This window comes from Canis lupus, chromosome 4 (assembly GCF_003254725.2).
Source record: "Canis lupus dingo isolate Sandy chromosome 4, ASM325472v2, whole genome shotgun sequence".
Taxonomy (NCBI): Eukaryota; Metazoa; Chordata; class Mammalia; order Carnivora; family Canidae; genus Canis; species Canis lupus.
In genome coordinates, this window is record NC_064246.1 from 60,148,596 (window position 1) to 60,169,313 (window position 20,718).

The 20,718-nt window shown below is 46.6% G+C and overlaps 1 protein-coding gene across 8 annotated transcripts in view; it reads right to left on the reverse strand.

Annotated features, from left to right (window-relative positions):
• The window catches only part of ABLIM3 (actin binding LIM protein family member 3), a 109,646-nt gene that overhangs the window by 19,256 nt on the left and 69,672 nt on the right, over positions 1–20,718 (reverse strand). For 4 of the 8 annotated variants that reach the window (XR_007410327.1, XR_007410326.1, XR_007410324.1 and 1 more), the window contains exons 9-12: positions 9,085–9,143; positions 6,489–6,560; positions 1,925–2,080; positions 298–327 (exon numbers count right to left, since the gene is read on the reverse strand). Coding sequence is in view for 1 of the 8 variants with exons in the window: in XM_025435343.3 (XP_025291128.1) it covers positions 298–327; positions 1,925–2,080; positions 6,489–6,560; positions 9,085–9,143 (317 nt within the window). In the remaining 7 variants the exon portion in view is untranslated. The remainder of the gene's footprint in view (positions 1–297; positions 328–1,924; positions 2,081–6,488; positions 6,561–9,084; positions 9,144–20,718) is intronic. The other 4 variants (XR_007410330.1, XR_007410329.1, XR_007410328.1 and 1 more) reach the window with 2 other exon arrangements.

Here is a 20,718-nt window from a genome sequence, read left to right on the forward strand (position 1 = left end):
CTGGGGGCCTTCACCCATCACTCGCAGTCCCTTGACTAGAACCCGTGGGTCAGGTGCCTGGAATCCTGGTGAAGAATCACAGGAGCATCAGGGAGGTGGCTCCCTTTGGGTAGAAAGCGTACATCCTCTACTGTTTATACCACAGCCACTTCCTCCAGGTCATGCTCCCGAGTTTCTCATCTGTGCCCTGGTCATGGAGGACCCTGGGGGGCTGGGGATGAGTGAAACCAGGGGTCCTCTCAGCTAGCATAAAGGGATGCAATTGTATAAGAGGCCTCCCCGAACCAGCTAAGTTACCTGGGAGTAGGGAGATAATGTTCCCAGCGACTTAGAAGCGAAGAGTTTGAAGGCCATCATGGAAGGAGTAAAGGAGAGAGAGGAGGGAGAGAGGAAGAGGTGTTAGGGAGCTCAGCAGAGGGCAGGCCTCCCTCCCCAGGCAGCAGCCGTGCTTGGTGTGCTGGAACCCTAGCAGCCAGTAGTGCCGGCAGGTAGTAGGAAACCCTGAGACTATGCCCTCCATTTACCAGCCCGAAATGGCCCAGAGAGGGAATGGGGGGGTGGGGTGGCTTAGGGCCTCTCAGGTCCAACATGGTAGGGTCTTCACCTGGACCCAGGCTTCTCCACCACAGGCTCAGAGCCATTCTGTGATCCTGCCCTGTCCCTCTACCAGTTCATGACCCCTCTGTGGTTTATGAGGACAGTGTACAGGGTCGCAGCGCCGGGGACCCAAATGTAGGGCCAACCCAGGGCCAGGTTGCTGCCATCAACATGGGACCTGGCCCAGTGTGCCGTGCAGCAGGCTGGAGAGGGGACATCCCATCTGCAGAGGGCAGTGGCTGCTCAGCCCCTGGGACACCTGCCCAACGTTAACACCACTCCTTGCGTTTCCAAGAAGAATTAGAAATCCAGGTTCTTATGTGAAATCTCTCCATGAGTAAAGGTTGGCAACTAATTTACATTTTTAAAAGTTCCTTTGCAAGTGAAACAAAACAAATCTGGGAGTTGGCTTTGGCCTGTGGGCCTAGTGTGCCATTTTGGGCTTCAGGAGCATCAGTCTCAACTTGGTACCCTTTTCCTGGTCCATTTCAGGGGCAAGAGCCCAGAGAGTCTCAGCATTGGGCTCTCCAACCAAATGAACCTTCATTCCTTTAGAGAGGGAGGGGACAGTGGTAGGGTGGGGACAGGAACCTGGGTCTCTGCTCCCTAGGCCAGGGCTCCTTCTCCTATCAACAATCTCAGCTCAGGGGCCTTGGATGGGGTTAGGAGTTGCCTGAGATACAGACTGCCAGGACCTTCAGGGTAACAGCCTCTTGCCTTCTCCAGAGAACACTTGTCCAGCAACCACTTAATTATTTCCAAAGCCACCCGACGCTGAGTTCTTAAAAAGGATCTCTTGCTTTGAGCATAGGGGCTTTAAGGCCAGGTACAGAACCCAGAGAACCCACCTGCCAGGGATTATAAACCTAAGTGGCCACTGAGCCTGTCAGGGATGAGAGCCATGGCTGTGTATAAAATTACTCCAGTAAAAAAAAAAAAAAATAAAAAAAAAAATAAAATTACTCCAGTAGAGGAAAAACAATTCAAGTGATAAGTGGTCATAGGTTCTTGGCTTCAATGTTGGGGTACTTAGGAGGTGGTGGCAACTGGGGAGAACTGGGGAGCCCATGCCCTGCCTATAGGAGGCGCTGCTTCCCTCTTTCCAGATAGTGGAAATACTGGTATAGTGTCACTTGCTCTGGTTTTTCAAGAAAAGCTAGATTTTTTTTTGAGGAAACCGCTTGATTTTTAAATGTCGACTATAAATTCCAGTTTAAAGGAGTTGCAGGGGTCAACACTGTGGAGGCCAAAGTGTGATGGAGTGTCTGGGGAACCTGCTGGCCTCCTCTCCCCCAACAGCCCCGGAGAGAGGGGCGAGACGCCGTACCTCTCCATAGCCACATCTCTCCAGCATCTCGTCGGACGTGTATCTGGAATGAGGCTCGTAGGAAATGAGGTCAGGGCGTTGTACCTCGTAGATGGACTTAACCTTGGGGAGAGCTGCCAGGTCTTTGTAATTAAGGATCTCATTATCCACTTTAGCCTGGGGAAGAGGAAAGGCACAGGAAAGAGGCAGAGAGATAAGGGGGAAAAGAGAGAGGAAACAAAAACCAGCACAGAGGGGAGCGAGCCTCTTCAGTTTCCATGAAAAACACAGTATTAGGGATGGAAGACGCAGGGGTTGTTAGAATCAGGCAGGTCTTAGAGGCCATCCATTCCAATGGGACTCACTGATTGAGCGCATTTTACGTGTGAGGCCCTGAGCTTTGCAGCAATTGTCTCCTCTGTGTGCCCTGATGCCTCTGTGCAGTCAGCGTCAGTGTTATTACTGTTTTCCTAATGAGGCTCAGAAGGTTCTGCAACACTGAGCCAGTAGGTTTGAATCCTGTCTGAACTACCCAGCCTGGCGGGGGTAGGGACTGCCTTCGACCCCACGCAAGGAGGACATCCTCACTCACAGCTCCTTGAAGTCGGTGGAGATGGTAAAGACAGAATTCATCACAGAGAGTGAAACCCGAGCTAACATTAGGTGAGCACGTATGATGAGCCAGACTCTGTCCAAAGTCCCTTGTAGGGCTGACCTCCCTTAACTCATGCAACTTGCAACACTGCTAGTGGGCACTAATATCATTTTCATTTCTGAATAAGGAAACACGCACAGAGAAGTCAATGAACTTGCCCAAGGTTACACAGCTTACAAGTAGCAAAAGCGTTACTCAAGCCTAGCCAGTCTAGCCTGAGCACCTGCCTTCCCCAGCGGCCTCTGCTAGCTTTGAAGGGTAGGGAGCTCACTGTCTTACAGCCCAGAGAGGGCTGCCCTCAGAAAGCAGGCCCTACAGTGAACTGAGCCTCTAACTACTACCTGACGTTGGCTAAGTCCAGCCCTCTAGAACAGTATGGGTTAAGAGACAGCTTCCCCCTGCCTGGGACAGACCACTTCCGGCTCCCAGAGCCATGTCCTTTCTGTGTTCTGCACTCTCCAGCTGCTCCCTCTGTGACTGGCTTCTGCTGCAGTCCACTGGGATCTGTCCTTCCATAACTACCGTGACCTGCAAGGTTCTGATGTGAGATAAATTGAGAGGCTGCTAGAAAGAGACTCCAAGGAAACTGTATTATCCAGATACCATTCTTCCAGTGTCTTGGGGCCCAGGTAAGTCTTAAGGCCGAAACTACTGTAGAGAGAGCAACTTTCATAAAGACCTTATAAGCAAGCATTGCTTTTGGAAACACATTCCAAGGGTCTTTCCCTGTCTGTCCCCATCCAAATAGCCCACTGCTATTTGGGCGCTGTGCTATTCATTCTCCATTGCCTCTAGATCCACCGTCCGCTCCTCCTTGCCCTGATCTGGGCTCCGAGGCCCCGTGGACAGCATTGGAGGTGCCCTGGCTTTCAGCTGGGTTGGGCCAGCAGAGGAGCACCTGCAGACTGGGGCGGGTAGCGGAGAGATAGCCTGCGCCCCTCCTGGCAATGCCTTTGCATCAGTGGCTGTGGTAGGCGTGGCTCCCATCCGGGGCTGCCTTTCACAGCTCCAGCTTTCCCCAGACCTTCAGGTTGAGGGTGGTGACAGCTCCTGCTGCTGCAGACCCTGGATGCCACACGATGTCCTCTGGGTCCCCTAACCCTGTCTACACCTCTGTAAATGGTCCCTTCACAGAACTGTCCTCAGTAAAACCCTTAGAAGTGTGCCATCTCATTTCTGCGGAGCCTGCCTGCATCAGCCACCATGTCTGCCCCAATTTGGGGGTACGGAGGTCAAGGGAACCTTGCTAGGACAGTCCCTTTGCTGATATAACTGCTGCCTTTTGCCATGGGATGTTAGATCTTGACCTTGAGAGCTTTTGGCAGTTTGCGAACATGTCTCGACCCATCAATATTCATCTCAGAACTTTTGCCCAAACCTCAAAAATACTATATTTGTATTTCTCTTTATAGCCACTTTGCTTATAGGGTTATAAATGAGCCTTAAGTCTGGAGGCGCAGTGATTGAACAGAGGCATCCCGACATAATTAGCCAGGAAGGAGGAAGAGACACGTGGAGCTGGTCAAAGTCAAACCTCCTAAAGATAATTCTAGTAGTCAGTGGGGGTGGGGTGGGTGGAGTAGAGTTTGAAAGAACCTGCTCCCTCTAGGTGCAATGATAATTCTATTTTAATACCAAACCTTAGTATTTATGAAAATTAAGCCAATACTCTATCTGTCTGCCTGTTACTGCATGTCCCGAAAGTGGTCAGATGCTTTCTTCCCTGAATCTGAAAGCCATGTTTGGAATGGTTTGACCCCAGACCATTGGCCCACATGATACGTGCACTCATTCCCCAGAGCAGCTGAGGGGTGAGAGCTTATAATAGGTGAAAAATGATGTGGCGCCTGGGTGGCTCAGTTGGTGGAGTGTCTGACTCCTGGTTTTGCCTGGGTCTGTGATCTCAGGGTTGTGGGATGGAGACCTGTGTTGAGTTCTGCGCTCAGTGGGGGGTCTGCTTGAGACTCGCCCTCTCCCTCTGCCCCTCTCTCAAGTCAGGTGCTCATGCATGCACTCCCTCTGTCTCTCTAAAATAAATCAATCTTGAGAAAGGAGAGTACAGAGAGACACGTGCCTATGCTAGCATGCACGGGTAACTGATCTCAATGTATGAGCCCCCAGCTGGACGGCACAGTGGCAGGTGTCCCCAGCTGCTCTTTCTCATCTCTATGGAGCTGCCCCTTGGAGGGGCAACTCTGCAATCTTTCTTCAGGACTCCAAGGGTGGACATCATCATGGCTAACTTGTTTCACAAAGGTGAGCGAGCTTCCTCAGTACTAGGGAAGACCAGCCAGAGATTAAAGGCATTAGACACTGCTACTATCTATCTATCTATCTATCTATCTATCTATCTATCTATCTATCTATCCATCCATCCATCCTGAGTTTGCATATACTGGTAACTCTCTCTTGGAGACGTGCTCACTTTGTTAATAACCTTCTCATGGTGTAGGCTCTGAAATTTAGCTCATTAATCCTGCTGTGTCTGGCCCTATTCATAGCACCAGGCAGACGATCGTCTGTCTTGTTCTGGACAGGAATCTTCAATGAGTATGGCCTATGATCAAAGTGCTTGTCTTCTGTAGGAGCCGCAAGGCAGTATTGACCATATGGAAGTTGCTGTCAGTGATAACTCTTATGTCTGATTTTCATTTGAACAGAGGAAGAAAGGAAAGGAAACAGCCCCATTAATGGGCATTACCCAGGGATCAAGGAGGCAACTGGATGTGGATTTGGGGGTAAAATAATGGTGGAGCACTGGTGGTCAGAGCCCACCCAGGGCTGGCTGGTTTGGGGACTGTATCTAGACCTTCTTATCAGGAACAGTTTTCTTGCTCTAGACCATCTCCCTCCCCCTTGTTTTGGTCTTCTTAGCCCCTCTAACTTGTAGAAGGCTAGAACAGTCCACAGTCAGATGGCTCATCTCCTTTGTGTATCTCTGTCCTCCCTGGCTCTGCCTCTCTCACCTGCTTTAACTTACTTCTGTTTCTCTCTTAAGGTCTGAGCTTAAATGTTTCTTCCTCAGGATTCTTCCTTCAGTTGGCCCTAAACTGTCTGTCCTTCTGTCTATCTGCATCATCATCAAAGCACCCTGCACTTTTTCTTCCTAGCACCTACCAGAACTGTGACTGCTTATCCATGGGGTTATGTATTCAGTGTCATGAGGACAGGTGTCAGGTTGGTGTGGTTCACCTCTATTTTTCCAGCACAGAAGCCAGCACTTAACCCAGAGGAGCCACGTAGCACACATTTGGTGAATGAATGAATGAATAAATAAATTACATATCCAAGGGACCTCTGAGATCACTTGACTCAACTCTTGTGTTTCCAGCCATGTCTCTGCAAATGATGAGTGTCTCAGTTTGAATGCATCTGGGGATGGGAGCTCATACACATGTATGTGGTCCTCTCCATCTCTGAACTTCTTATGTCACTAGAAAGCTCTTCTTTACATTTGCAAATCCTTTATGCCAGTGTTTCTGTATTCATACAGCTTCTTCTTCTGTTCTGCTTCCTTATGACACATCCCTATCACTACATGGACCTCCCATCCACCCCCCACTCTGGGTACCACTCTGACTCCAGATTTTTGTCCTGCTCTTATCTCAGTGAAGCAATAAGTAAGGAAGCACACTGCACTGGTTTCAGAACTCACCAGGGGCTCTTCTGTCTTTGCACTTTTCTGTGTTCCTGCTAAACTTGACATTGTTCCTATAACTGTGTTTATGAGGCTTCGTACTCCATGCGGGCAGGGTTCACGTGCCCCACCGTGTCCTCAGGACCCAGCACAGAGTCTAGCACATGACAGGCACACACAAGATATTAGTTGGATGAAAACCTGACAGCTGCCTTTGGTTGTCCTTAGACACTCGTTAGCTACCAGGCCTGGGGATAAGAAAGGCCTCTGGGTGGCTGAAGAGTAATACATACGCAGATGACTCGGTTGGGTGACCCAATGCTGGATCCGGGGGGCGAGATGGAAGTTTCGGACGTCCGCCTATGCTGTGGGAGAAACAGAAGGAGTGAGAAGCTGCACCTCCAGCCGGCGGGGAGGAGTGATGGGGAGGAAGAAGACAGCTCCGCAGGAACAGCGGCAACATGGTTAAATGTACTTGCTGGCACTCTGTACTTTGTCTTTTTTTTTTTTTCCCTTAAAATCAGTGTCTGGGTGTGAACGAAATTGGATATGCGCAGGACTTCATGCTGTTGGACATAATTTGGATTTGTGGGTTTTTTTTTTTAATGTATTTGTAATTGGCCTTTAAGATAGGCATGTATACATAAAACTTTTTCATTTGGGGTTGACCTGCCACATATTAACTTTAACTGAGTAAAATTGGTTAGTACTCATTCCTTAGTTTGTTTATATAAAATGCACAAGCAGGTTGAATACCTGCAATTGCATTAAGTACTGATTCTTTACAGTGTACCATCAAATTAACATCAGCCTAAGTGATAAACTTAAAAAAGTCTTTCCTTGAGCAAGGCCGATAATGCATTAATGGCTCCCTCAGCAGGAGGGCAGTACCGTAACCCTCTGTGCAAGCTGCGAGAGCAGCTGTGTGTTGTAGTCAAAAAGCAAAAGGACAGAGAACCAGGGACCACTAGTCAACTGTGTGATTGAAGAGATCCCAGATTCCCGATCTATAAAGTGAAGGGGCTTCCCTGAGGGACTGCGAAATTGCCTGCCAGATCTCTCAGGCCACGATTTAGAATTAAAGCATTTTACCCAGGGCTCTATAGCAGTGTCCCCTAAACCGCATTGTGAACTAGTGGTGGCTCTGGCAAGATGAAGTTAGGGGGAGCGTTTGATAATATTGAGTTGCAGAATGGGACAGTAAAATGTGAAACTGTATTCATTCCTCTTGGGTACATGAAGGAGGAAGTCTTAACTTGATGCTGATATATTTCAGCAACTATCTCGACAGTTGTTATTCATCACTCCCCTCCCCTCCCCCTTTTTTAAACAAAGAGAGTACAGGCAATACCATTTAGCCAGAATTTCTAAGATTTATTTTTAAGAAACATTTCATTTTCATTAAATGTATTTTATGGTTACCTCCTATTTATAGCAAGTGATACTGGTCTACTCGGCGATGTCAAGTTTTATTTTTTTATTTTATTTATTTTTTTAAAATTTTTTTATTTATGATAGTCACAGAGAGAGAGAGAGAGAGAGAGAGAGAGAGAGAGACACAGGCAGAGGGAGAAGCAGGCTCCATGCACCGGGAGCCCGATGTAGGATTCGATCCTAGGTCTCCAGGATCGCGCCCTGGGCCAAAGGCAGGCGCCAAACCGCTGCACCACCCAGTGATCCCCTCAAGTTTTATTTTAAAAGAAGTTCCGGGGCAGCCCCAGTGGTGCAGCGGTTTAGTGCTGCCTGCAGCCCCGGGTGTGATCCTGGGGGCCTGGGATCGAGTCCCACATCGGGCTCCCTGCATGGAGCCTGCTTCTCCCTCTGCCTGTGTCTCTGCCTCTCTCTCTCTGAATAAATAAATAAAAAATCTTAAAAAAAAAATAAAAGAAGTTCCGTTAAGTAAAGAGTGGTAGGTTGATTTAAAGGAGAATATTAAGTATATAATGATACAGGTAGTGCACAGATGTGGCAAAAACATCAGGGTTGTAGAAGGATAACTGAACTTGAGAAATGCCACCAAAAAGTAGAAATTGAAGAAGGAAAGGGCAATTAGGTCTTTTTACATCTTAAATGGGAGAGAAGTTGGGAGAAACATGGGAAAAAAAACCTCACGGCTCAAGCAAAATTATACATCAATAGCCACGTTATTTTGCAAAACGTAGAGGCACTTTGGACATCTTCAAGTGCCTGTCCCCAACAGGCACACACAACTTTCTCCTCTGCAGTGTTAAGGACTCAGGAGCTGGGCTCTTCCCTGCAGTCCTTAGATCAAGAGCCCAGATTCATGGGCTTCTTGGTACAAGTCAGAGCACAGTGATTCAGAGAGACGCAGGACCCCAGCTGGCCCAGCGTGTGCATGGGGACATTGGCTGTGCTTCTGCCTTCTGCATTACTGTGGGCATATCACCACCCTCTTTAGACTTTGAATTTCTCACAAGCAAAGAGGAGATATAATTCCTTGCCCCATCTGATCCACGGGGTTAAAAAAATCAAGTCAGACAGTGGCTGTGAAGATGCTTTGCCAACTGTCAATTCCTGTATCAACACTATTATCCCCAGTAAAGGATGTGAGGCTGGAGAAAACCCCCAGCATAAGTGCTTCAAAGAGGCCACCATCTTGGTGAGCAATGCTAATAAAGGCTAAAGCCTTGCCCCAGAAACGCTAAAAACTCACATTTATACAGTGTTTTACAGTTTTCAAAGTACTCTCACATTTGATGTCTTTAGCCCCTCAAATGCCCCATGCAGAAGATGTTACCATTAAGGAAATCTAAGGATACACGCATGTATTGGGCAGTATGCACACTAAAGAGAGACTCCCCACTAAAGCACAGTGCCCCCTAACCAGTGACCAAGAGTATGGTCTGGTATCACCACCAGCTTGCTTACCTTTAACTTCTTCTCTGCCCGGGCTGCCTGTTTGCAGATGGGGTGCCAGACCTCAGAACCTAAGGGGCCAGGAAAATAACAAAGGCTCAGACCTCTCACACCTACTAGCTCTCTCACCACCCCTCGCCTTAATTGACTCCCTCACCAGCACATTTGCCCTGCACAGCAGCCAGGAGGACCCTCTGGTGAACCAGGCTCTTTGCTGCTACATCCATCAGTCACTCATGCTCTTTCTCCCTGTCCAAATCCTACCCATTCCTCAAGGTCCAGGTCTCACATGGCATCTTCTTGCAAACTTTCTTACCTGCCAGGTGGGAGTGACTTCTCTCTTCTCTGCCATCCATAATTCTTTGTATCTTTCTTAACACATACCACCTCAAATCACAGTGGCTTGTGGATTCATGATCCTAACTAAATTAGAAGCTCCTCTGGGCAAGGGCTGAGCTTTATTCATTGCTGGCTCTCCCGCAGCATCCAGCATGGGATTTTGCTCTCAGCAGAGGCTCTATCCATGTTTGTGGGGTGAACAGATGAGTGGATGATTGGCAGTGAGTGACGCGTAGCAGGTGGTCAACAAATATTTGTTGAATGAATGAATGGCAGGGGAGGTTAAATAAAGTGACAGACTGTGGTGAACTCCAACCTTTCTTTCTCTTCAAAGACTTATGACACTATACTAGACCTATCGCACTGAAGGGGTGTGTGTCATGGTGTACAGTATGCTTGAGCACTGCCTTGACCTGCTAATTCCCAAGAGGCTCCAGACTCTTCAAATTTAGTATGTTGCAAATGCCTACATTTTATTGTTGGGTATGGGGGGGGAGGTGTCCAATTGGCCAGCCCCAAACTTGAGAGGCCAATTTGGAAAGGCATGAGCAACAGGTGGCTGGTCACATGTTGAGGAGAAGCCCCAAATATTACACATTCCCAAAAGAAGAGACAGGTGTCTTGGATTAGAAGGAAAAGTAGGAACATATTATCCCTCTGGTGCCATTCCTCTTATTACCAGCCCGAAAAGGAAAGGAGCCAGCAAATGGCTGGGTTTCTGAACACCCAGATGGCATTTGTTTGTCTGACTTTGTTTTTAGGATATACTTTCCATTATGGTTTGTTGCCTGGAACCCCCAGGACTGGCGCTGGCCAAGCTACGGGGGGAGGGGATGTTGTAAAGTTGAAAAATTAGCCCCCAAAACGTGATGGAGAGCGGATAGGCCTGAGGTAAGGAGCCCAAGGTCTTGTTTCTGGAGCCAGGATTCCTGCCTCTGCTTGGCCCCTGACATATTCTCTCTTCAGTCCTGGTTTCTTCATCTGAATAACAGTGAGGTGGGATCTGGATGGTCTTGGAGATTGTTTTCATCTCCAAAGTTTTAATTCTAGGCCCAGCTTGTCATTTATGAGACAGGGATTTTTAGGTTTTGTTTGCTAATTTTCTTTTTTCTTTTCTTTTCTTTTTTCTTTCTCTCTTTCTCTTCTTTCTTTCTTCTTTCTTTCTTCTTTCTTTCTTTCTTTCTTTCTTTCTTTCTTTCTTTCTTTCTTTCTTTCTTCTTTCTTTTCTTTCTTTCTATTGGAGTTCAATTTGCCAACATATAGCATAACACCCAGGCTCATCCCGCCAAGTGCCCCCCTCAGTGCCCATCACCCCATCACCCCAACCCCCCGCCCACCTCCCTTTCCACTACCCCTTGTTCATTTCCCAGAGTTATGAGTCTCTCATGTTTTGTCACCCTCACTGATATTTTCACTCATTTCCCCTTTATTTCCTTTCACTATTTTTTATATTCCCCAAATGAATGAGGCTATATAATGGTTGTCCTTCTCTGATTGACTTATTTCACTCAGCATAATACCCTCCAGTTCCATCCACGTTGAAGCAAATTTTTGCAAATGACGTATCAGATAAAGGGCTAGTACTAGTATCCAAGATCTATAAAGAACTTATTAAACTCAACAGCAAAGAAACAATCCAATCATGAAATGGGCAAAAGACATGAACAGAAATCTCACAGAGGAAGACACAGAAAAGGCCAACAAGCACATGAGAAAATGCCCCACATCACTTGCCATCAGGGAAATACAAGTCAAAAACACAATGAGATACCACCTCACACCAGTGAGAATGTGAAAACTAACAAGGAAACAACACATGTTGGAGAGGATGTGGAGAAAGGGGAACCCTCTTGCACTGTGGGTGGGAATGGGAACTGGTGCAGCCACTCTGGAAAACTGTGTGGAGGTTCCTCAAAGAGTTAAAAATAGACCTGCCCTACGACCCAGCAATTGCACAGTTGGGGATTTACCCCAAAGATACAGATGCAGTGAAACGCTGGAACACTTGCACCCCAATGTTTATAGTAGCAATGTCCACAGTAGCCAAACCGTGGAAGGAGCCTCGGTGTCCATGGAAAGAGGAATGGCTAAAGAAGCTGTGGTCTATGTATACAATGGAATGTTTGCTAATTTTCTTGTGAGTTCCTAGTAATTGAACCAGAGTTTAAGGCTTGCTAATGTCAAGTGCAATGGCTCTCAGAGCCCAGTAGAGGGACCCCGGGTCTGCGGCTGGAGCCTGGCAGTCGCAGGGTGTGTCTGTTCCCCAGTGGTGGGTGGGGATCCTTGCTTTGGGGAGTTATTAGGGAGAGCGTTTCCGGTCCCGAGATGCTGCTAAATCCACCAGGAGTTGTCTACCCCCGTGGCTCCCGCGGGAAGCCCATGAAATGGATGAGGAGGATGCGGATGTGTAAGGAGGTGGTGAGATGAAGTGAGAGAGGCAGACGAAGGGTAAGGGTAAGGGTTGGTCAGAAGCTGAGCTGCAAATGGCTTCGGCACTCAGCGTACAGGAAAGCAGGCTTATAGAAGAAGTGAGCCGGGAGAGTCAGAAGGGAGAAAGAAAATACAATTGGGGATGAAAATTAGAAGTTTGGGATTTGGCAGGATAGCATCTAAACTGAAGAGGGAAGGAATGTGTTGGTTTTAAGCAACAGATTTAGGCAAATTAAGGTAAGAAAAAGGTGATCTGTTCATGAAGACCCCTATGAAATGGTGCCTGGCTTTTGCCATTAGCCAATAGCTCAACGATGTGACAGGGACAGAAAAATAGCATCCAGGTTGAAGAAGGTCATGACTGTCTTTCATGGGCTTTCTCCCCAGAGCTTAAAACAGCACCTGGTATGTGTGTGTATGTGTGTGTGTGTGTGTGTGTGTGTGTGTAAAGATTTTATTTATTTATTCAGGAGAGACACACAGAGAGAGGCAGAGACACAGGCAGAGGGGGAAGCAGGCTCCTCCCAGGGAGTCCGATGCAGGACTTGATCCCAGTACCCTGGGATCACGACCTGAGCTGAAGGCAGATGCCGAACCACTTAGCCATCTGGGCATCCCTCATGTATGTGTTTTAAAGACATAAATGAATGATTGGTTGGATCTCACCTCTGTATTTTATTATTTAAAAAAAAAGATTTTATTTATCTCTTTTAGAAAGAGAAAGAGAGCACAGGAGGAGAGGCAGAGGAGGAGGGAAAGACTCTCAGGCAGACTCCCTGCTAGCAAGGAGCCCGATGTGGGGTTTGATCTCGTGACCATGAGATTATGACCCAAGCTGAACCCAAGAGTCAGACACTTAACTGACTGAGCCACCCAGGTGCCTCCCACCTCTGTATTTTAAAATGAGACACAGGAGGAAAGGCACCCAGAGGATGATGGTAACCAGGATGGAGAGGGAACCCAAAATTAGGCCATAAGGCAAGGTCTTCGCTGTGGAGAAGACTTAGCACAATGGTGAAAAAGGGTTTTGAGTATTTTAATGCCTCTCTGTGGAAAGAGCAATGAACTCATTCTGCATGTCTTATAACATAGAACAAGGACCAAGGGCAGAAGTTTCAGGGAAAGAAAATTCAATGTCTGAGGATCAAATGGGTCCATTCTGAGAGTGAGCTCTTTGTCCCTGGAAGTATGTAAGTACACACTGGATGCATACATGCTCAGCAGGAATATTGTAGAGGAGACATATAATGAGGTAGTTACCCTAATGGATGTTTACTTTCCCTCCCAACCCTTGGAGATTCTGTGTTTTTATCTCCACAGATTTCTCTGTATAGAAAAAAATGAATTATTTACCTCTATCCAATAATCTAGACAGGCATGTAAGTTCTATAAGGAGCGGGATTCACATATGTCTTATCTGCAGATACAGCTGCAGGGACTGCAGATTCTCAATAAATACTCATTGAGCGGATGAATAAAACAAAAGAAACATGATACTCTGTTTTAGGCCAGTTGAATTCTCTAAGCTGGGCTCAGAGATTTGGACCAGCAGTACAATCTAGACTCCCGAACTGACTGCTACAATTCTAGAGTAAGGTTCTATCAGACATCTCACTAGATTGGGGTTTGTCCAAGTGTGACCTGTGCCCCAGTTGTCCAGAAGCCTGATAAAATGCAGATTCCTGGGATCCCATGGAGCCCCTGAAGTCAAGTCCTGGAGGCGGGGCCTGAGAATCTGTGGTAGTAACAAGCTCCCCAGGTGACTTAGAACTCCATTGGAGCACCACGGGGCTAAATACTAGTTAACCCTCCGAATTCATTCCTTTGGAATGTGATGGAATAAGGAAACCAGTTTTCTGAGACAGAAGAGTGTTTCAACTTCTTGTGGAAGTTAAGAAAAAAAGTCAAGTTAAGAAAAAAAGTCAAGACTTTTTTGCTTATTAGACTCTTGGTTCCCCGAGTCAGACCCTTGTCCTCTAAGACTGTCACTGATGGCTCCAGGTCCTGCAGTTAAAATCTCCTGTAAAAGTTATGGAAGTGAAGGGATTAGCTATTTCCGTATGAGCTGACTCAGAGGCCAGAGATGGGAATCTTCAAAGCCATCCCTCAGCCTGGTGCTAACGCTCTTCTTAATTCCTAGCAGAGGCAGCAACTGTCTTCTCTCTCTGATTGGTCACAGCACATTCCACATTTTGGGTTATTTTTTTGGGTTACTTAATGTTTGGGGACCCACCCATCTCTCTGCTGGACCTTGAAATTCAATTGGCCAAACTTTTTTTTTTTTTTTTTTTTTCATCAGTGGAGATTTTAATGCCAAAGCCAGAATTGGTGCCACAGTCTTCCAGACCGCCCAGCCAGGGTTACAAACACGGCAGTGGCTGAAAGGGCCCACCCAAAGGTTCTATTTGCCTAACACAGCATTTTTCAGTATCTGAATGCTTTTAGTTCCTGCAGGTGGCCGGTGATCCTCCCTGCTGTCTGCCTCCTGGCTTTTCTCATCCATTTAAGAAGGCATTTGGGTTTTTCAAACCCAGATCCTAGCCAAGGTGTTCTCTTACAAGCAGTTCTCTTTCTTGGATTTCTATTGACCATCTCAGGGTGAGGTTCCTCAAAGTTCTGCCTATATGTCAGGAGCACAGCCTTTGTGACCTAGACTTGCTAGCTTCTTGGAATGGCTCTTTTAAAATCCGTGCCTGGACACATGAATGTGCTATATCCACACAGTGGAATATCATTCAGCCATAAAAAAGGAATGAAGCACTGATAAATGTGACAACATGGATGAATCTAGAAAACATTGCACTATGCTAAGTGAGAGAGGCCAGACATAAAAGCCTATGTATTGTAGGATTCCATCTATATGATATTTCCCCAAATAGGTAAACTATAGAGACAACTAGCAGATTCATAGTTGCTAGGGTCTATGTGAAATGGATATGGAATTAATGGATATGGAATTCATTTTGGGGTGAAAATGTTTTGTAATTAGGTAGAGGTGGTGGTTGCACAGCATTGTGAATATACTAAAAGCTACTGAACTGTACACTACAAAATGCTTAATTTTATGATATGTGAATTTTACCTCGAACAAAAAAAATCCCCACTACCTGTCTCTAGCAGGTGCATGGCTTCTCTAGACCACAGGAGACTCTGCTTTTCATTTATTACTAGAGGATCCCCAACTCAGCTATAGGGAGAAGAGTGAGCCTTTCTGTTGAATCTGACATACAGTAACTGCAATATCATCTTCAGCATGCTCTTGGGCACTGGTAAGTCTTTACTGTGTATCAGGCAACATAAGCATTATTTAACATAATACTCTTAAGGGGTTTGAATGCCAGTTACATTACTTCCTAGCTGCATCATCCTAGAGCAAGTCAGTTACTTCTCTGTGCCTCAGTCTCTCCACTGATAAAATGGGGATGATAACAGTATCTGCCTCAGAGGTCTGCTGTGAGCATTTGTGAGTGAATATTCATAGAGCACGTAGAACAAGATCTGTTAGAATTGGCATCATGCAAGTGTTAGTTGTTATGATTATCATCATCTGCCCTCCCCTACCAAAAAAAAAAAAAAAAAATCTGTGTGCCAGGATCTAGTCTGTGGAAGGGGAAAGAAGGAGTATTAGAGAGATTGGAGGGCAGGGGATAGTATTTACTGTTCTATTCCCGGGAGCCTTGGCCTGGGGGAGTGAAGGGTGTGCAGCAAGCACAGGTCTGGCTGAGTGGTGGAGTCACTGAACAGAAGCCTGGCTTAGCTGCCAGCACACCCCTCTGGCAGGCTGGGCTTGTGCCCAGGGATGAGGACAGCTCCGAAGTGGAAAAGATAAGTTTGCCTGGTACTGATAGGATCAAGTGGGTTTGGAGCTTAACAAAGAGGTTGAGGGAGAAAGTGCTTAGCTCCCGTGAAGCTGGTTAGCATGCAGGATATCAGGCAGGATGAGGGAAGGGGTGGTGGCACCCAGATGTGGTGCGGAAATACTAACTGTGGATAATGACAGTTAGGGCGGCAATTAAATTGCAGGAGTGCTTACCATGTGTCACCCACTAAGCATTCTCCTTATTCTTACTGTTGGTATTAGAACTAGTATTTGGAAAGTGCCTATGCCAGGCTTATGCTATATACTTTATAATAGTCGTACTTAAGCAAACACTAGCCATGATAACTAACATTTATTGACCACATAGGCTAAGCCCTATGTTAAGCATTATTCATAAGCATGGTAATATCGACAATAGCCAGCACCTTTTAGTGCGTGGCATCACGGGGAATGGCCATTTCTGCATTCCTGGATGTTTATATGAGCTCAGACTGGCAGTGCCAGACACTGTGTTAAGCCTTTATCATAGATTCACTCACTTACTACAACAGCCTGGCAAGGTGGGCCTAGTGCTGTCCTTGATTTCAGATGGGGAAATTGGGGTTTAGAGAGCTTAGGTGTCTTGCTCTGTCCAGCACTGTCTCCTCACCCCGGCCTGTGCACATATGACCAGGTCAGCCTCCACAGAGTATCTCCGGGACTTCTGTGCGGAACCTGGCACAGGATGCTGTCCCTCTGTGCCCGGGGAGCCCTCTTTCCCCAGGACAGAGGCAGCTGGTGCAGGGCCCAAGAGCGTGTGGCCGCACACTAAAAGAACACAGAGCAAAACCACCTGCTGACCCCTGCGGGCTCCTCAATCCAGTCGTGCTGCTTCAAGATGCTTCTCCGTTCTGTGAGATGATCAATCCCCTTTTACCTAATGTTGTTTCTGCTGCCTAAAAAGTCCAGACTAATAAAACATCTCATTGAGCTAAAACCCGAGTATCTGACAAGTTCTTGACTTGCCCAGCGGGCAATTTTGTTTCCCAGGAAATAGAGGAAGCAGCCAGGGAAATTGCTACTCTGGACCTAATTCTGACCAACATGGACAAATTGGCTGGGGAAGTAGATGTGACATGTAACTGGAGAGAAAATGGCCACATCGTGTTGAGTTTGAGGTTACCAGGGAGAAGAAGCAAGTTGCAAACAGACTTTAAAATACAAACTTTAAACTGCTACGCTATAATATTTTCTATAGGATTCAAGATGTTTGGTAACCCTAAAAGTCTAAAAAAAAATCCTGCAGCTCGTCCAAAATGAAAATGTATTCTATTTAAAGTGAAATACGCTTAGTAGATTCAGACTTTAGGAGATATCAATTTAGTACAGTAACAGGATATGTTTGAAGAGTCTAAAATTATGTAGCAGGATTGGGGAAACATGAGATTTAAAGTTTTGAAGCATTACTCCTACAAGCTAAGCTGTCAGTAGAGAGATCCAATTTAAAATAACAATGCTAAACTACTAGCTTATAGCAACCAATAGTACGTTAGTGCCTTTTAAAGTGTGGTTTGATGAGACGCATAGATTATGACGAGGGCTGGTGTTCTACAATCCAGAATAACGGGAGGCACCTGCCTTGAACATCTGTTTGCTCCATGCACCTCTCTTAAGGTACTTGTCAGAGGAAAAGGAAGCCTTTGCTTTATGTCAGTGGTATCCCCAGCTGTGCCAGAAATACACGTACCTCCTGGTACCAGGACCTTATATCATCTGAACTTGAAAAAAAAATGTGATCTAAAATAGACTCCATTAGAGAAGAGAAGGTTTTGGGGTAGTTATCAAAGCAAGCTTTCGGGGCTCTGTTTCGGATTTGCATTAACACAAAACTGAGCCTCCTCACTTGATTGTGGACTGTGGACACCTCTGAAAATTTGATAAAAGCTACAGACCCTCTCCTTAGAGAAATACACCTACACGCAAACTTTGACAAGCAATTTCTAGGGGATTCATGGGATTCAGAAGGCCAACAACAAACCATAGGTTAAGAATTCCAAAAACAGGGGCGCTTGGGTAGCTCAGTTGGTTAAGTATCTGACTGTAGCTTGGGTCATGAATTCAAGGTCCTGGGACCCTGGGATCCTGGGATCCTGGGACCACTCTGTGGGAAGTCTGCTTGTCCTTCCTCTACTCCCTCTGCTCGTTCTCTGTCTCAAATAAATAGATAAAACCTTTTTAGAAAAAGACCTTTGAAAATAAATGGGAGAAGCTGCCTTAAACAAAGCCTAGTAAGATAGGCCAGCTAACCTTGGCTCAGGGACATAATCTCTCTAAACTTCCTTGTTCTCTAAAATAGGGATATTCATGGCTTTTAGCTCACAGGGCTGTTGTGAGGATAAAATGGGAGACTGCATTTAAAACTCTTAGTACAGTGTTTGGCACATACTAAGTGCTCAACAAACATCGGCTGATGGCCTATTATTATTAGCAGGACTTAAACAATTTGTTACGGTTCTTCCCTTAGCAGAGTAAGGTTTGTCAGGATTTCCTGTCTGTGGGTTTTAGCTAAATATACGAATGATAACAGAGACCTGTTTAAAACTCTGCAGCTGAGCTCCTGGGTTCCCAACATCCTTCTCTCTCAGACCCTTAGAATAGGGACAGCGTAGAAAGCAGGAGAGGAACAAAGTCTGTCTTTCCTTTTTTCCTGGATACAGGCATTTTTTTAGAATAAAACCAAAATCTGTCTCATGAGCCACATTTTGGGTTTCGGAAAGCTCCCGCCGATCCAGCAGCTGTAACCCTTGCGATTTCAGTATGTTCTCCCCCAACCTGCAGCATCTTGGCTAGAATTGTGCTGCCCGAAATCAATGACGTAATTTCCTGGCGAAGCCCAAATGAAGGGTTTGGACAACAAACATTAGAAATCTGGCATCTTGACAAAAACAGTTAAAAGACTGAATGCACAACAGAACTTAAATCAAAGAAAACTCGCTTTGGTCTCCGGGGGTCCCGGAAGTTCTTCTTCCAGACAGACGTCAGCCTTCTCCCAATTAGAGCTCATCAGAAAGCCATCACACAGTAATTAAAACACAAACAAACTGACCAAAAGAACCTCCCGAGGCCAGCTGCCAGTGCCTTGCTGTGTCCCACTACAGAACTGACAAGACTGGGGTTTTAAACTTCGCAGCTTTCCTAAGGCACGCTCTCTCTCTCTCTCTCTCTCTCTCTCTCTCTTTCTCTCTCTCGTATGTTGCTTCATGGGGCACTTAGCACCTTCAATTCATTCTCTCTGATATTCATGATGACCTCCTGGAGCACACCTGCTCTCTGTAGGCGGGGTGTGTGGGCCTGCCTCAGTTTCTCCCCCGCATGATGCTTCCTCCCACTGCAGGCCTTTGCACCTGCAGCTCCCTCTGCCTCCAGCATCTTTCCTCCCCTTCTCACCCTCCCACCTCCTACTCATTTCCAAGATCTTGGCTTGAAATTTCCCTTCTTCAGCAGAGCCTCCCTTGACCTCCCAGACTAGATCGGGAGCCTCATAAACTTTAACACTATCGTTCCCACAATTTCCCTTCTCTGCACTTAGCACAGCTTGTCGTTATATTTACACTTCTATGTGATTACAGTTGGTCTCCCCTCTTGATAGTGAACTCCATCCAGGCAGCAAGCACTCCTGCCTCGTTCATGTCTGAGCACCCAGCCCTTCCCGTGCTATGTCTGGCACATAGCATGGCCCCAGCTTTAATGTATGGATGAAAGAGTAATTCTCTCATTTCGCAGGTGAAGGAAGAGACCCAGAGGAGGAAGTCACTTCTCATGGTCACAGCCCATCAGCAAAGTGCTGGTGCTTGAACCCAGGAGTCTTGGATCTCTTCCCATCTGTGCTGCCTGCAAGGAGAGTTTTCTTGCCATTTCTGGGGAATATCATTCTTAGTCCTGGTACCCCTACCCAGGAGGGTGTCCAAGGCAATCACAGGTTCAGCTCTTAGTGGTAGCAGAACCCCCTGGTGGCTGCCACCCCAAAGACACCCACAGCCAGAGTCAGCATGACTCCAGCATGGGATGGCCTGGTCCCCCTCATTGTACAATCACATAGCATCTCCTGAGGCAGGTCCTTGAATGCCCTGCAATTACTCCCACTCTCCCAGGAGCCAGGAGGGTAGGAATGGGGATAATTAAGGAGGAGGGTGACAGGCCCTTCTTCATCACCAAAAATATCTCCCACCTCCTGCAGGCATCTCTATTGTCGGTTTGATCGTGCATTCTCTCAAATGATCACCAAGCTATTTACCTCATCCCTTAACTCTTGCAGCATTCTGTGAAGTTCTGGCCAGAAGCAAGGCTTAGAAGATTCTGACACACAAGGATGCGAACTCCGTGAGGGCAGTGAACTTGTTAGACCTGCTCATTGCTACATCTCCAGTTGTTAAGGGAACACTGGGCACACAGGTGGTGCTCAATAGATATTTGCCGAATGAATGAATGAACCAAGAACCTTCCATGCACCACAAACTTACATTACCTTGTAGGAACCGTTATGAGCCTATTTTACAGGTAACTGAGGTTCAATGTTAAGACTACACATACAAGTAAGTAGTTATAAACTCACAGCATCTTAGAAATGTTCACCTAGTTCAATCCAACAGAGAATTCCTGTTCCAGCCTTCCCAGTAGCTGGTGTGAGATTCTGTTGACTATGTTTAGGCCGATGGTTCTCAACAGAGAACGTTTTTGCCCCAGAAGGCAGATGTCTGGGATATTTTTGGTTGTCACAACGGGAAGGAGTACGATATTGGCATCTAGTGGGTAGAGGCCAGGGATGTTACTAAATACGGTGCAATGCATAGGACAGTCCCCACACCAAAGACTTCTCTGGCCCAAAATGTCAATAATGCTAAGGTTGAGAAACCCTGCTCTAGGCAAAGGCTCTCATTGCAAGTTGAGGGAACTCGGACCAGCCTTGAGCATTTGTGGCTAGAACAAGCGTGATAGGAAGAGACATTCTATGTAACTGCTTCCCTGACCTTAGTTCTGCCTTGTGGGGAAATGTGGAGGAAGGGCCCTCCTGTAGCTAT